The 14,527-nt window shown below is 39.2% G+C and overlaps 1 protein-coding gene across 1 annotated transcript in view; it reads left to right on the forward strand.

Moving 5' to 3' along the window:
- Positions 1–14,527, forward strand: part of PGK1 (phosphoglycerate kinase 1) — a 27,415-nt gene that overhangs the window by 9,167 nt on the left and 3,721 nt on the right. The window contains exons 3-8 of the mRNA XM_007958335.2: positions 1,824–1,979; positions 2,090–2,234; positions 6,466–6,569; positions 7,390–7,509; positions 12,141–12,255; positions 12,500–12,679. Coding sequence (XP_007956526.1) covers positions 1,824–1,979; positions 2,090–2,234; positions 6,466–6,569; positions 7,390–7,509; positions 12,141–12,255; positions 12,500–12,679 — 820 coding nt within the window. The remainder of the gene's footprint in view (positions 1–1,823; positions 1,980–2,089; positions 2,235–6,465; positions 6,570–7,389; positions 7,510–12,140; positions 12,256–12,499; positions 12,680–14,527) is intronic.

A 14,527-nucleotide genomic window follows, 5' to 3' on the forward strand; every position in this document is an offset into this window, starting at 1 on the left:
GAGCTCTGGTAGCATAGTGGCTAAAGCACTTGACTGCTAACCAGAAGGCTGGCGGTTGAAACCCACCAGCCACTCCTCGGAAGGAAGGTTGGGCAATCCTACGTCCGTAGTGATACTGCCTCGGAAACCCAAGGAGGGGTCGCTATGGCTATGAGTCGGGGCCGACTCGATGGCAAACAACAACAACAACAACAGTGTTTACAAGGCTGTAAATCTTTATAGAAGCAGACTGCCACATCTTTCTCCCATGGAGTGACTGGTGGGTTTGACCTGCCAACCTCTTGCTTAGTAGCCAAGTGCTTTAACCTCTGTGTTACCAGGGCTCCCTGTACCTGATAAGTATTTATTCTTTATTTGAGATTGATGAATTTTACATCTGTTAAATAGCATATTTTATCAATGGAACTTTTTTTTTTTAATCATTCCATTCACTGCTCCAGTGTCACCTTATCAGAGAGATGTTCCCTGACCACTCCTATCTAAAATATTCCCACAACTACTGTCCCAATCATTCTCTTCCTCTACCTTGCTTTATCTTCTCCTTAGCTTTTATAACCATGTGATATATCATGTATATATTTGTTTATTGTCTCTCCTTCCTTTAGAATTTCACCTCTGTGAGAACAGAGACTGTTTTATTTACTCTTACATTTTCAGAACTTGGATTGATGGTTGGCATAAAAGATGTGTTTAATAGGTATCTGTTGAATAAATAAATGATTTTCTCTGTTATCAATATTAATTTTTTATAAACTGACAAAAACTGAAGGCTAGAAACATTTGTAATAAAAATTTTAAATGTATAAAGGAAGTTTAATTACTTTCTGATTAAACTATAGTGTAATAAATACGATACATTATGTAAAGCAAGTTCTATATAATGCATTTATTGTTACCTAAATAAAAAAGTTAATTAGGATCTGTAATGGGTGCAGGAAAATTACTACATAGTATTTCAATTTTCCCTAAATTTCTTTTTATGGTTTCAAAGTTTGGGAATTTTACATATCTTCTATAGTCATATAATTGGGATGTTTCGAGGTTCCTTAAGATCATCCACATTTGGTGCTTTCCTAGAAGGATTCATAGGAATTCAGTCTATAGTTGTACTCAGAGCTAAGGTATATTATAGAAAAAGGATATGTGACCGGATCAGCAAGGGAAAAAGACAAAGGCCAAGTCTGGAGAAGTCCATGCACAGGCTTATGATGCTCTTTTCTTCCCATGTGGTGAGGCAAGATGACAAACTGAGTGGCCTTTCTCCAGCAGTGAAAAATACAGTAAATTGTTCAAAGTTTCTGCCCAGAGAAGCCCATTAGAAGTTCAGCTCTCAGGATTTCTCTTGCAGGCTGGTCATATAGGCACTGTCTGCCTAGCAACTATCAAAATTCAGACTCCTAAAGGGAAGCAGGTGTTTAGCATAAATCACATTGTTTATAAGACAGTCTATGAACAATGAATGGCCCTTATCAGTTAAAGAAATGAGGACCACTTAAAAGCCAAGTTCCCATATAACCAGCTAAGGGCCAACCTTGCAAGTAGCTCCTTCTAAAGATAGCAGCCTCAGGCTCACTATGTTAACTCTTTTCTGCATAAAGGATAAATTTATGATGAGATTGTACTATCTTAGGTAGAGGACTGACATTATATTTAACTTTTTCCCTGAATATGAAAGGACTACCATTGAGTTGCTAATAGTAGATTTGAGAGAATTTGGAGACAAAAGAGGGGTTCATGTTTTATAAGGTTGTGAATAAAAAAGTGCCCACTAATTCCTGGGAGAAACCTTACTCTTATCTGTTGTCTCCTTTTGGTTGTTGCAGGATCAAAGCTGCCATCCCAAGTATCAAATTCTGTTTGGACAATGGAGCCAAGTCAGTCGTTCTTATGAGCCATCTGGGCCGGCCTGATGGTGTCCCCATGCCTGACAAGTACTCCTTAAAGCCAGTTGCTGTAGAACTCAAAACTTTGCTGGGCAAGTAAGTTCTAGGCTGTGGTGTGGTTTGCCTCTGGCATTGTTATTAAGTATGTTGTCACTGGTTCTTAACTTTCAGACTGCTCAAGTCTTGCCATGCTTTGCTCTTCGTAGGGATGTTCTGTTCTTGAATGACTGCGTGGGTCCAGAAGTGGAGAAAGCCTGTGCTGACCCAGCTGCTGGTTCTGTCATCCTGCTGGAGAACCTCCGTTTTCATGTGGAGGAAGAAGGGAAGGGAAAAGATGCTTCTGGAAATAAGGTGGGACCTATGATTTTGACCTTATTAGGGTTGAGACTAATTGAAGAATAAGGGAAGCTCATTTTTTCCCTTAAAAATGTATGATATACATATAAAAATGTATACATCATAAGTTTATAGCTCAAAGAATTATCACAAAGTAAACAGATTTATGTAACCACCACCTAGGTCAAAGAATACAATATTACCAGCATTCCAGAAACCTTTTGAAAAATGTGTGATCATCCGTCAGATGTGTGTTCAGTGAATATGCTAATTTCTGATGGTCCCTTTGTTATACATCTGGCCTAAGAAACATGAGGATTTTTTTCTGACAGTTAATTTTTTCTGAGAGATAATCACATCTGAAGGGTAGACTGTGATTCCCATGTTTTGATAACAAAACAACCACAGGGTGATTGTTGGGTGAGTATCCATGCTATATATCAGCTGTTCCTCCAGAAAGCCAGTTTTAGACATTTTTGTTTGTAATCAAGGCTGGAACAACATTTTCTAAGTTATAGGCCCTGGTGTGTTATGGAAGGACAATCTGTATTCATATTTGGAAAGGGAATTAGCTTATAGCTTGATCTTGAAACTTTTATTTATTTATTTTGTTGTTGGGAATATACACAGCAAAACGTACACCAATTCAGCAGTTTCATGTGTACAATTCATTGATAGAGATTTATGTTCTTTGACTTGTGCAGCCATTCTTACCCTCCTTTTCTGAGTTGTTCCCTCTCCATTAACATAAACTGACTGCTCCCTATCGTTCCTATCTTTCTAGTTACTTTTGTCAATTTGATCCCACAAAAATGTTTCTTAAAAGAGCATAAAGCTCAAGGCAGACATTTTTTACTAAAGTACTGTTAAGCAGTAAAGTATTGTTTAGTTTTAAGAAGACTTCAGGAGGTATTTTTTATTTTAGGTTTAAAGATTATCTCAGAACAATAGTTTCAGGAGTTCATCCAGGCTCCATGGCTCCTGAGAGTCTGGATTTTGTAAGAATATGAAGTTCTGTTCTACATTTCTCCCTTTTGATCAGGATTCTTCTATAGAGTATTTGATCAAAATGTTCAGTAATGGTAACCAGGCACCATTCAGTTATTCTGGTCTCATCACAAAGTAAGGTACTCTGGTGATGTAGTGGTTAAGGCATTTGGCTGCTCCATGGAAGAAAGATGGGGCAGTCTGCTTCTGTAAAGAGTTATAGCCTTGGAAACCCAATGGGGGTCACATCACAAAGTAGGCAGTTTGCCACACATTCCACTTCTTCCTCATATTCCTGACTTTCCTTCTTCCTCTTTTGCTCCAGGAGAACAGAGGTTAGTAATTGTCGTGCCCTGGTTGGCTGCTTGCATTAAGCGTCATACTTTTAAAACAGTGAATTAAATTTGGTCTAACTGGGATTTTATTCTTATAATTTATCTCAGCAGAAATGTTATACTCTCCTTTCAATTGGAAAAGAACTTAGTTGCTGCTATAACAAAAATACCACAAGTGGATGGCTTTAACGAGCAGAAATTATTTTCTCACAGTTTGGGAGGCTAAAAGTCCAAATTCAGGGTGCCATCTCTAGGGAATGTCCTTGTTTCCTTTCAACATCTGTGGGCCTGGTATTCTTTGGAGACCTCTGTGAGTCTTGGTATCAATCTTCCCCTGGGTCTAGGAGGTTCTTAGCACAGGCATCCTGTGTTTAAAGGAAATGCTTTACTCCTAGCTCCTCTTTCTTGGAGGTCCCCCTCCTTTCTGCTTGCTTCTCTCTCCTTTTCATCTCTTGTAAGATAAAGGGTGTGGCTCAAGCAAGGGGGTGACCTGAATAAAACTAACCAAAACCAAACTCAGAGCCATCGAGTCAATTTGATTCATAGTGACCCCTCCTTAGGTTTCCGAGGTGGTATCTCTATGAAAGTAGATTGCCCAATCTTCCTTCTGAGGAGTGGCTGGTGGGTTTGAGTCAGCCTTCTGGTTAGCAGTCAAATGCCTTAGGCACTAGGCCATCAGAGCTTCAGGGGTATGACTTAATTAAGACTTGCTTGAGTAGGAGCATGACTTGAGTCCCACCCTCCTCTAAGGCTGTGACTCGAGACACCTCACACTGATTCTGCCTCATTAACTTGTAGAAGTTAGGATTTGTAACACATCACAAAATGGAGTATAATTCACAAAATGGAAGACAGCCACACAGTACTGTGATTCATGGCCTAGCCAAGTTCACATATTCTTTGGGGATATAATTCAATCCATGACAAGGGACTATTTGGGATAGTTGATTAGAGTTAAGTAAACTATAATTGTGATAATATTGCCTTGAATTTAAAACATTTTTCTTAATTATAGAACATTTTTCTTTGAATTTCTTTATGATGAGGTATATAGGTATCATCATTTTATAGATAAAGAAACATAAATCTCAGAAAGTTTGAGGTGGTGGTGCTGGTGTTAGGCTATTAGATCAGTAAAAATTTTCTGTAAAGGACCATGTAGTAAATATTTTAGTCTCTGTGGCCATATAATTTGTTATAATATGGTCTGTGTTAGAACTTTAACTTTAACCATTGTAGAGCAGAAGCAGCCATAGACAACCCACAGGTCGGATCACTGTGACTTGACAAGTGGAATTCAAATATTAAATGATAAAGCTGATTCTTTGAGAATGGTTTTGAATTTGCCAAATGGGAAGAAGGGAAGCTGAAGGCATTTTAGGGTCTTTAGTATCTTGGGGAACAAGGTGCTATCAAACTCTCATATCAATTTCTTTTTGTACTTCTAACATTTCTTAAGGTCACTGGGAATACTTGCTTTCAAGCAGTTTCTTTTCTTAGCACAGCAGGCTCTGGTCTTGCCTTATAATGCCATTGGCATGGTCTTGGTACAGCAGTAGAAGTCAAATGCTGACCTTAAGTGTGGTGCCATTTTAAACTGAAACTCAAGATGCATAAACTTAAGGGATTAGAAATAGCAGGAGGCACCAGAAAATTGAGGCAAAATCTTTTGTTCAGGAAATGATGAACCGACTATGCTAGTCTGTACCTTCCTTTTTTTTAAATAAATGATTATTGCCTTTTCTATGAAGGTATACACAACAGTTTAGGTTTCCATTCATTCATTTCTACATAATTTGTTCAGTGACATTGGTTGCATTCTTCACAATGTGTGAGCATTCTCATTATTTTCATTTGGGTTGTTCCATTTCCATTCCCCCACACACATGTTCTCCTCTGTTTTAAAGTACTTATTGACTATTTGGTCTCATGTAGGTGATTTTTTAAAGGAGCACAGTATATCCTTTCCTCATTTATCAATTCTCTCCTTACTCTACATTTCACATTTATGACAGTAGTAAAAAATTTACTGTTCAACTATTGTTTGCATTAATGATATGCACCTGGCAGTAACGAATGTCTAGGTGTGAGACAGAATCATGTTGGCCGTGATGGTTAAGGTTATGTGTCAATATGGCTGGACTTTGATTCTCAGTGGGCACCCTCTCTTCGCTTATTCACATGGTTAGGTTCGAAAGACCAGGTCATTATGTGAAAATGGACGATGACCACATCACATTACAAATAGAGGGTGTCTACATCATTACATAAATGCCAAATCTCATCATTATATAACTATCAAACCACTGAGAATCATTATGGCCCAGCCAGGTTGACACATAAACGAGGAGTAAGTGTATCCCCTTTTAACTAAATAAAATGTTTTCTGAGGTCCTTAAATTTAGTGGAGACCTTTTCTGTTGTCATGTTTCCGTCTGGCTTCTCTGCCTGCCCTTTGTTGCTTTTTTGATGAATACATATCAGGACCTCATTCTCCTTTGTAAAAAAAAGGCCTTGATAGCCAGTTGCTTGTGAGTGAAATCATACAAATTTTTTGAGGAGATTATGTTAAAGTGAGGAAATAAATCAGGATAAGGAGAAGGAGGCAGAGTAATCACAATCTTGTCCTAGAGAATAGGGTAGAGGCCAATGGGATGTATTTAACTTTACATGATATCTACTTTGTTTAGAGGTTAAGCCATGGTTCAGGAATCCTAGGTTTACAGTTTCATGGAGAGCAGAAATAGCAAAATTACTGAAAGGAGAAAGAACATCTCTTTGCTGTTTATAAAAAAATTTCTCTCCTATCGGCTCTGAGTCTTTAGAGATATTTAAGGGTTCTTGGTGGTATGAAATGCTTTTACAGTAGTCTTTGGAACCATCAAATTTCCTGTATTGGTTTTAAATTTTTTTTTTTCCTGCAGGTTAAAGCTGTGCCAGCCAAAACAGAAGCCTTCCAGGCTTCACTTTCCAAGCTAGGGGATGTCTATGTCAATGATGCTTTTGGCACTGCTCACCGAGCCCACAGGTACCCAGAGTCTTTTCAGCTGAGAGCACTGTTGCCGTTTACACAAGTAGCCCAAGCTGTGGGAGCTTTTGGAGATTTCTGTGTTATACCATGGTCTGATGAGCTCCTGTCTAATTGGTGCTACTATTATGGCTCTTGTTGAGTATACCTGATCTAAATAGGAAATGAGAGTAAAAAATGCTGGGAATTGTGGAATTTTTTGACCAGGCATGCTAGTCTTTAGGAAGAGATTGCTCTTTCCTACTTTGGATATTACATGTAGAGTTCTCCTTTGTGAACATTATGAAACCAGAACCTTATGCTATCAGTAGGAAGCATATTGAGGAATCATCTTCTGTTGTCATGAACTGGCTGATTACTTAACTGTGATGAATCCTTGGTCTGCTGAAGACTATAAATTGGGTAGCTTCAATTCTACCTAGGGTCATTGTTTTTTCTTTTTTTTCCCCTTGACCCTGCAATAATAGTTGAAAACCTTATCTTGTTATCTGAGTGTTTTTGTTGCAGTTTAGGGTGCAAACTATTAAGTGTTTGGCTGTTAACTGAAAGGTTGGCTGTTCGAATCCACTTAGCTGCTCTGAAGAAAGACATGGTGATCTGCTTCCATAAAGATTACAGCCAAGAAAACCCTATCAGGCATTTCTCTTCTGCCACATGGGGTCACTATAAGTTGGAATTGATTTGATGGCATCCAACAATAACAGGAATGAATACTGTGGTCTCAGAAGTGAAAGTATTTCAGTGATAAGGAGATGGCCTCTAGAACTGAGAGAAATGATAGAGATTGACTAGAATTTGAGTGTCTTTGGTCTTTTTTTAGTTCCATGGTGGGAGTGAATCTGCCACAGAAGGCTGGTGGTTTCTTGATGAAGAAGGAGCTGAATTACTTTGCCAAGGCCTTGGAGAACCCAGAGCGACCCTTCCTGGCCATCTTGGGCGGGTAAGAAGAAGTCTTCTAAGATCATGTGTGGTTGTCTGGTGATAGGCTGTATCTTGGGTGGTTTGTTGTCAGGAAGTATAATTAAGCTGGACAACTGAGGAGAATTTAATAAAGGGCCTATTCATAAAGGCATGGGAAACCAAAAAGGGATGATGCAATAATCTGGGGCTAGCAATGGCCATTATTGTCCCTGGGCCTGAAGGGACAAGGAGGGCAGAATCCAGAGATGGTAGTTGTGTGGAGAGGGCCCTCTGACAGGAACTGTAGTCTTTGGTCAAGGGACATAATGATGGTCATCTGGCAGGGAGGAAACCAAGGAGATAAAATACTCTTGATCTCCCTGTAATCTCTTGCGGATGCACGGCCCACCTCAATTGGTTAAAACTCAGCTAGAAGCCAAAGGGTGAGGGATCCCATGCAAGTTAGCCTCCTGGGCCAGAGAAAAGGGCAGAGAAAGACAGAAAATGGTTCTGGAGGGAAGAATGAAAAAGATCCACCATAGCTGGTCATCTAACAATTTTGAAGCACTTGAGTCTTTCACATTCATATAATCTGGCAAGGTATAACTATTAAAACCTCATATATGTTTAAAATATCGCTTTGACCTCATTTTTTTTTTTTTATTTTATTTGGATTTGGGTGAAGATTTACAGAGTAAATTCACTTTTCATACAGCAGTTCACATATACTTTGTCTCATGTCAATGACCAGAATTTACAATGCAACAGCTCCCCTCCCACTTCCTCCCCATAGTTACCTCCTCCCAGTGTCCATCCCTTCATACTCTTCTGCACCCTGAGCTATCTCCCTATGCATAAGCAGCCCTTCCTTCTCCCATGATTGTTCTCTCCAGGGCGTGTGTCTGCTTGAGGTAAATGTTTAACTCACATGCCTGTACTTTGTTTGGCTGGAAACCACAGTTGTGGGTTCAATTCCAGACCTGAAGGGCAGCTAGGGGCCATAGTCTCAGTGGTTATACCAGGCTCTATTGGACCAGCAAACCTGGTCCCCACCTTCTTCTTTTTTTTTTTTGCCTCCAAATGATTTTGAGTTTTGTTCCACATTGTTCTCCCTCTCTATGCAGGATCTCCTACATCCCTTCCAAGTGGATGGCAGTGGTAGCTGGGCACCATCTAGTTCTTCTGGTGCTTTGACCTCATTTTTCCAGATCACATATCTATTTTATATTTTCTACTATGAGGAAAGTCCCATGTGGATGATGATATTCTAATGGCTTAGTTAAAAATTTTAGAATTGAGGCTATAAGATAAATTTTAGGTGATAAGGTAGGGAGAGAGAGCTGAGACTGCTAGAAGAGGTAGATAATTCCTATCATCTGGCATGGCTAGCTAGGCAGCAGCCTCTTAATGGTTAGAGGTCATGGCCCTTCTATGAGTTGGGTTTTTTTCTAAGATACTGAAAACAATTAGCATTTCCCTATAAAAATTGGCTCAGGGGTTGGGTGTCAATTTCAGGTAACAGTTGCTCCCTAAGCTTCAGGAGCCCAGTTTCAGGATCCAGAAAAAAATTATGTTGGGTATAGGTTGCTTTCTGTATCTTGTTCTGGCAAAAAGGTATGTTCCTGGAAGATTACCTATGAGTTTTATGCACTGGGTTATGAAGGTCAAACACTGATCTTTGCTTCCCTGAAGGTTAGGGTTTGTTTAAGCTGTCTGGTTCTTTAACCTTCTGTTAGGCCTGGAATTTGGGAGTGAGTGCCACCTAGTGGTTATGGTTAGGTTTTAGACTCAACCTGAAGTAGCTGTCTTCCCAAGGAAGTTGGTGTGGAGGTTTTTTGCCACCTTTCTAGCTGTGTAGTCTCCATAGTCCATTAATAACTTTTTTTTTTCCTGAAGATTTTTTTTATTTTTTGAAAAAACTTTATTGTAGAAACCTTCAAACATGTATATAAGTTGAAACAATAATATAACCCTCCACACCCTGATATCCATTCCTCTCCTCCAAGAATTAGTGAGATTTTTGCCAATCTTGTTTTATCTCCCTATTTTTTGGGGGGCAGGAGCATTGTAAAGCAAGCCTTAGACATCTTGTAACTTTACTTATAGCACTTCTGTATACATTTCTTAACTGATAAGGAGATTTAAATCACCACCATGTTATAACAAACAAGATTGAACAGTTTTGTTAATATCATCTACCACCCAGTTTGTATTCAGATGTTCTCAATTATCTTAAAAATATCTTTTTTACAGTTGGTTTGCTTGAATCAGGATCCAAACACAGTCCACACATTGTATTTGATTGTTGTTAGCCAGTTGCCATTGAGTCAATTCCAACTCAGGGTGACCCCATTTGTGTCAGAGTAGAGCTGTGCTCCATATTAGGGTTTTCAGTGGTTGATTTTTTCAGAAGTAGATTGCTAGGCCTTTCCTCTGAGGTGCCGGTGTGTGTGAAAAATGTTAACACAGTTAGCTGCTAACCAAGAGGTTGAAGGTTGAAGTCCATCCAGAGGTGCCTCAAAAGAAAGGCCTAGTAATTTGGTTGTTAGGTATCTTTTATTCTATAATAGTTCCCTCTTCTTTATTATTTTTCATTCCATTGATTTGCTGAAGAAACAGGCATTTGAGCTATAAATATCCCACATTCTTTAGGAAAGGTTGAGTATTTTTTTCTCCCTTTATTTATTTTATGTGACATATATATAAGGAGCCTTGGTGATACAGTGAGTATGTATGTGTATGTATATATATATATATGACCAAACATGCAGATTTATGTGTGGGTATATGTGTGTGTGTGTGTATGTATTTAATACAAATTATCCATTTATTCATTCTTATCCTTAGTGGCCAGTCCCTGGAGGATATCATGCTTGGTAAAGTGGAGGGTCAGCAAAAAAGGGGAAAACCTTCAATGAGATGGGTTGACAGTGGTTGCCACTATGGGCTCAAGCATAGCAAGGATTAGGAGGATGGTGCAGGACTGGGCAGTGTTTCATTTTGTTGTACACAGGGTCGCTATGAGTCAGAGCTGACTTGATGGCACCTAACAATATCCTTGTTGGCAACCACTGTTTACAAGTAAAATAAACAATTTCTTGCCATCCATTTCCCCCATATCACTGTTATTTCATACCTCTGTTTCACATATCCTAGCATAGGACCTGTCACAGATTAAATTAAAAAAACCAAACCCACTGCCATCGTGTCGATTCTGACTCATAGCGACCCCCTTTGAGTTTCCAAGGCAGTAAATCTTTATGGAAGTAGATTGTTCAGTCTTCCTTCCATGGAGTGGTTGGTGGGTTTGAACTACCGACCTTCTGGTTAGCAGTCAAATGCCTTAGGAACTAAGCCACCAGAGCTCCTTTGTAGATTAGGCACCTTATTGTTTATTGAGTGAAAAGGGAAGCTGAGACCTGAGGTGATTTGTCTGTTTAAGTGGGATTTTATTTTATTTTATTGTGCTTTGGGTGCAGATTTACAGAGCAGAATTTCTTTTACATTCAACAGTTCATGTACATTTGGTTTCTCTCCCCGATTACCATCACCAACCCTAACCCACTCTCCTCCTCTCCCTTCCCTGTGAACCCCCCATCTCTGTGCCCTTCTTAGTTATGCACTTCTATGTGTCCAGCTTTCCCTTCATGTGAAAGTTGCCCCTCTGGTGCCCCATGGCCAATTACTCCAAGGGATGTATCTCCGTAGAGTAGATGGGTACATCGCCCTGGGTTCAGTGTTCTGCATGTAAGTCTTACTACCTTTGGGCTGAGAGCCAGCCCTTGGGAGTAAGTCCTATCCCAGGCCTGAAGTATATTTTAGGGCCATAGTCTTGGGGCTCCCACCAGACTCCATCTGACCAGTAATTCTGGTCGTTATTGTGTTTTTGAATTTCATTCCGTTTTTCCTCCCACTGCATCCAGGATCTCCAGTTTTGACCCCTTCTTAGGTGGGATTTTAGATATATGAGAATATATATTAAAGGCAAGCTATTATTTATAGAAGGTATTTTAAAGCTTGTGCTTCAAGTGAATTTGCTTCTGTTTAGTTTGAATATCTTTCTCAGGGAGGTTAAAGGAGCATCTGTATTTATTGTCTCATATCCCTCCACTATATAAGCTCCAAAAGGAAACTTTGTTTTGACCACTGATTTTTCTCAAAGACCTAGAATAGTCCTCGACAGAGTAGATGCTCAATAAATGTGTTCAAAGGTCCAAAAGGATAATAAATGTCATAAAGTAAATGTCCCAACAACTGACCTTAGCCCTAAAGGTGTGGATTTAGACTAGGAATATCTCTATCCCAGCTTAATGTATATTCATTTTATATACAGTCTGATCATTGTTCTAAGGTTAGGACAGTTCTGAGTGGGCTCAGGGATCCTGAGCACAAGTAAAAATTTTGATTCTGATCTTTTTGGGGTGTGCAAAATAGACATATTTGGAACCCATGGTTTCTTTAGACAAGAGTAGGTCTTCTAAGCCCTTCTTGGTTAGAAATTCATTGGCCTTTTAGGTTGGAAAATAGAAAGCAGTGTCAAGCAGTGCTTTTGTTACTTTGTGGAACATTTCTCTGCACCTATGCCTTGATACAAATACTTAGGCCCAATATAATATGAATTTTCTAGTCCACTATTTGTTCTTCTGGTGATGATTCTCACTTTCCTTTTAGAGCTAAAGTTGCAGACAAAATCCAACTGATCAATAATATGCTGGACAAAGTCAATGAGATGATTATTGGTGGTGGAATGGCTTTTACCTTCCTTAAAGTGCTCAATAACATGGAGGTAAGAAAACTGACAAGTGGATGTCAAATAGCTATTCATGATAAATAGCAGGTTATGTAAGTTTAAAAAGAAAACCAGCTTCTTATTTGAGTCTCTAGAACTTCCCATACTTTTATTTTGGTGGGTTCATTTGTCTTTACATTGTCCTTTTATATTGTATTTTGTGTAGTTCCTGTCTGCTTTGTGAGGCAATCATATTCTTAGTGTAGAGGCTGATCATCATTATCTTCACTTTTCTGTGTAGATTGGCACTTCTCTGTTTGATGAAGAGGGAGCCAAGATTGTCAAAGACCTAATGTCCAAAGCTGAGAAGAATGGTGTGAAGATTACTTTGCCTGTTGACTTTGTCACTGCTGACAAGTTTGATGAGAATGCCAAGACTGGCCAAGCCACCATAGCCTCTGGCATACCTGCTGGCTGGATGGTGAGTGACTTTGGTTATTTTGTAGTATTGAGTGAACAGAAACTTTGGTGTCTTTCACTTCATTCAAACAACAAGCATTTAAAAAAAATAATAAAATCTCAACAGGAGGTCTTTGTCAGAGAGGCCTCCAAATGTTGAAGTGAGGCCTTCCTTGTTGGAACATCCATGTGGAAATGGAAAAGCAATAGTATTAGATTGTTGCTGTCTTCATCAGTAATGTATGTGTGTGGGGCAAACCATTTTTTGTTTCTTCATCCATCTAATGTTTATGAACTACATACTATGTTTGCTTGTCATTTTCCTTGGCATTTGGCTTTATTTAAGTGGTTCTTGATGTGTGGTCCCCCAACCAGCAGCATCAGCATCATTTGGGAACTTGTTAAAATGCAAGTTCTTGGGTCCACTCTAACCTACTTAATCAGAAACTCGAAATGAGGCCCAGCATTTTGTGTTTTAATGATGATTCTGATGTACTCCAAAGTTTGAGAAGGACTAATCTACTTCAGAGGAGCTCTGGTGGTGTAGTGCCTTAGGCATTTGACTGCTAACCAGAAGATTGTTGGTTCAAAACCACCAGCCACTCCATGGAAGGAAGACTGGGCAATCTACTTCTGTAAAGATTTACCACCTTGGAAACCAAGAGGGTTGCTATGAGTTGGATTCAACTCGATGGCAGTGAGTTTGGTTTTGGTTTGGCATCTAGTTCAGTGTTTCTCAGCATCAGCACTATTGACATCTTGGGCCAATTAGGTTTTCTTTGTGGGAGACTGTTGTGTGTATCGTAGGATGTCTGAAGTGTCCACAGCCACTGGATGCACGTAGAATGCCAAAAATGTTTCCAGATATTGTCACAGGTAGGTTGGGGAGGGGCAGAATTGATAGTTGAGAACTATGCTAAGTTGAAAATCTGCTTTGAAAAATGTGATGGACCCAAATATATTATGAAGCCATGGTTAAGAAAAATCTATCCCCACTATTAAATATTTGTTGAGAGTGAATTTTTTTTCTTGATGTACCACTCTACTTTTCTACACAACTGGATAAATGAAAGCTAAGACCTGACCCACTAAAGGCACTGGCAAAAAACAAAGCTCCAGGAATTAACAGAATGCTAATTGAGAAATCTGAACAAACAGATGTAACACTGGAAACGCATACTCATCTATACCAAGAAATTTGGAAGACCTAGTCTACTACTTCACTATCATAAGTAGCGTGGTTAAGAATATCTTTCTACCACCCATCTGTCAGTTTATAGTCTTGTGGTTTGTGGGTTGCTGTGTCACTGTTTAGGAGCTCTGGTAGCATAGTGCCTAAGGCACTCGACTGCTAACCAGAAGGCTAGCGGTTCAAACCCACCAGCCACTCCTCGGAAGGAAGGTTGGGCAATCTACTTCCGTAGTGATACTGCCTCGGAAACCCAAGGAGTGGTCGCTATGAGTCTGGGCTGACTCGACGGCATGTAACAACAACAACAACATGTCACTGGTGGTAAGAGCTGAGCACGTTCCAGGGGGTTTTAAATGGTATTGAGTTGAGAAGTTGAGTTTTCTATGTAAAATAACTTAATGTTTAAGGTTAGTAATGTTCTCATTATATAACCAATTAGGGCATTAACGGACCAAGTTACATAAAGTCTTAAGGATTTCAGAGGGAAATATGCATATTTAAATTTCCAAAAGAAGTTAAATTCTTTTACATTTTAAAATATATTTAAGGGAGACAGGAATTACAAAGTTACAGGAGGTAGATTTAGGAAGTGATGGATTTATTTATGTATTTTTGTAGTGGCAATTTCCTGACTGTATACTTATGTCCAACTTTAGTAAATTTTACACTTTAAACATG

This window comes from Orycteropus afer, unplaced genomic scaffold (genome assembly GCF_000298275.1).
Source record: "Orycteropus afer afer isolate SDZICR_OR568_19922 unplaced genomic scaffold, OryAfe1.0 scaffold00930, whole genome shotgun sequence".
NCBI lineage: Eukaryota > Metazoa > Chordata > Mammalia > Tubulidentata > Orycteropodidae > Orycteropus > Orycteropus afer.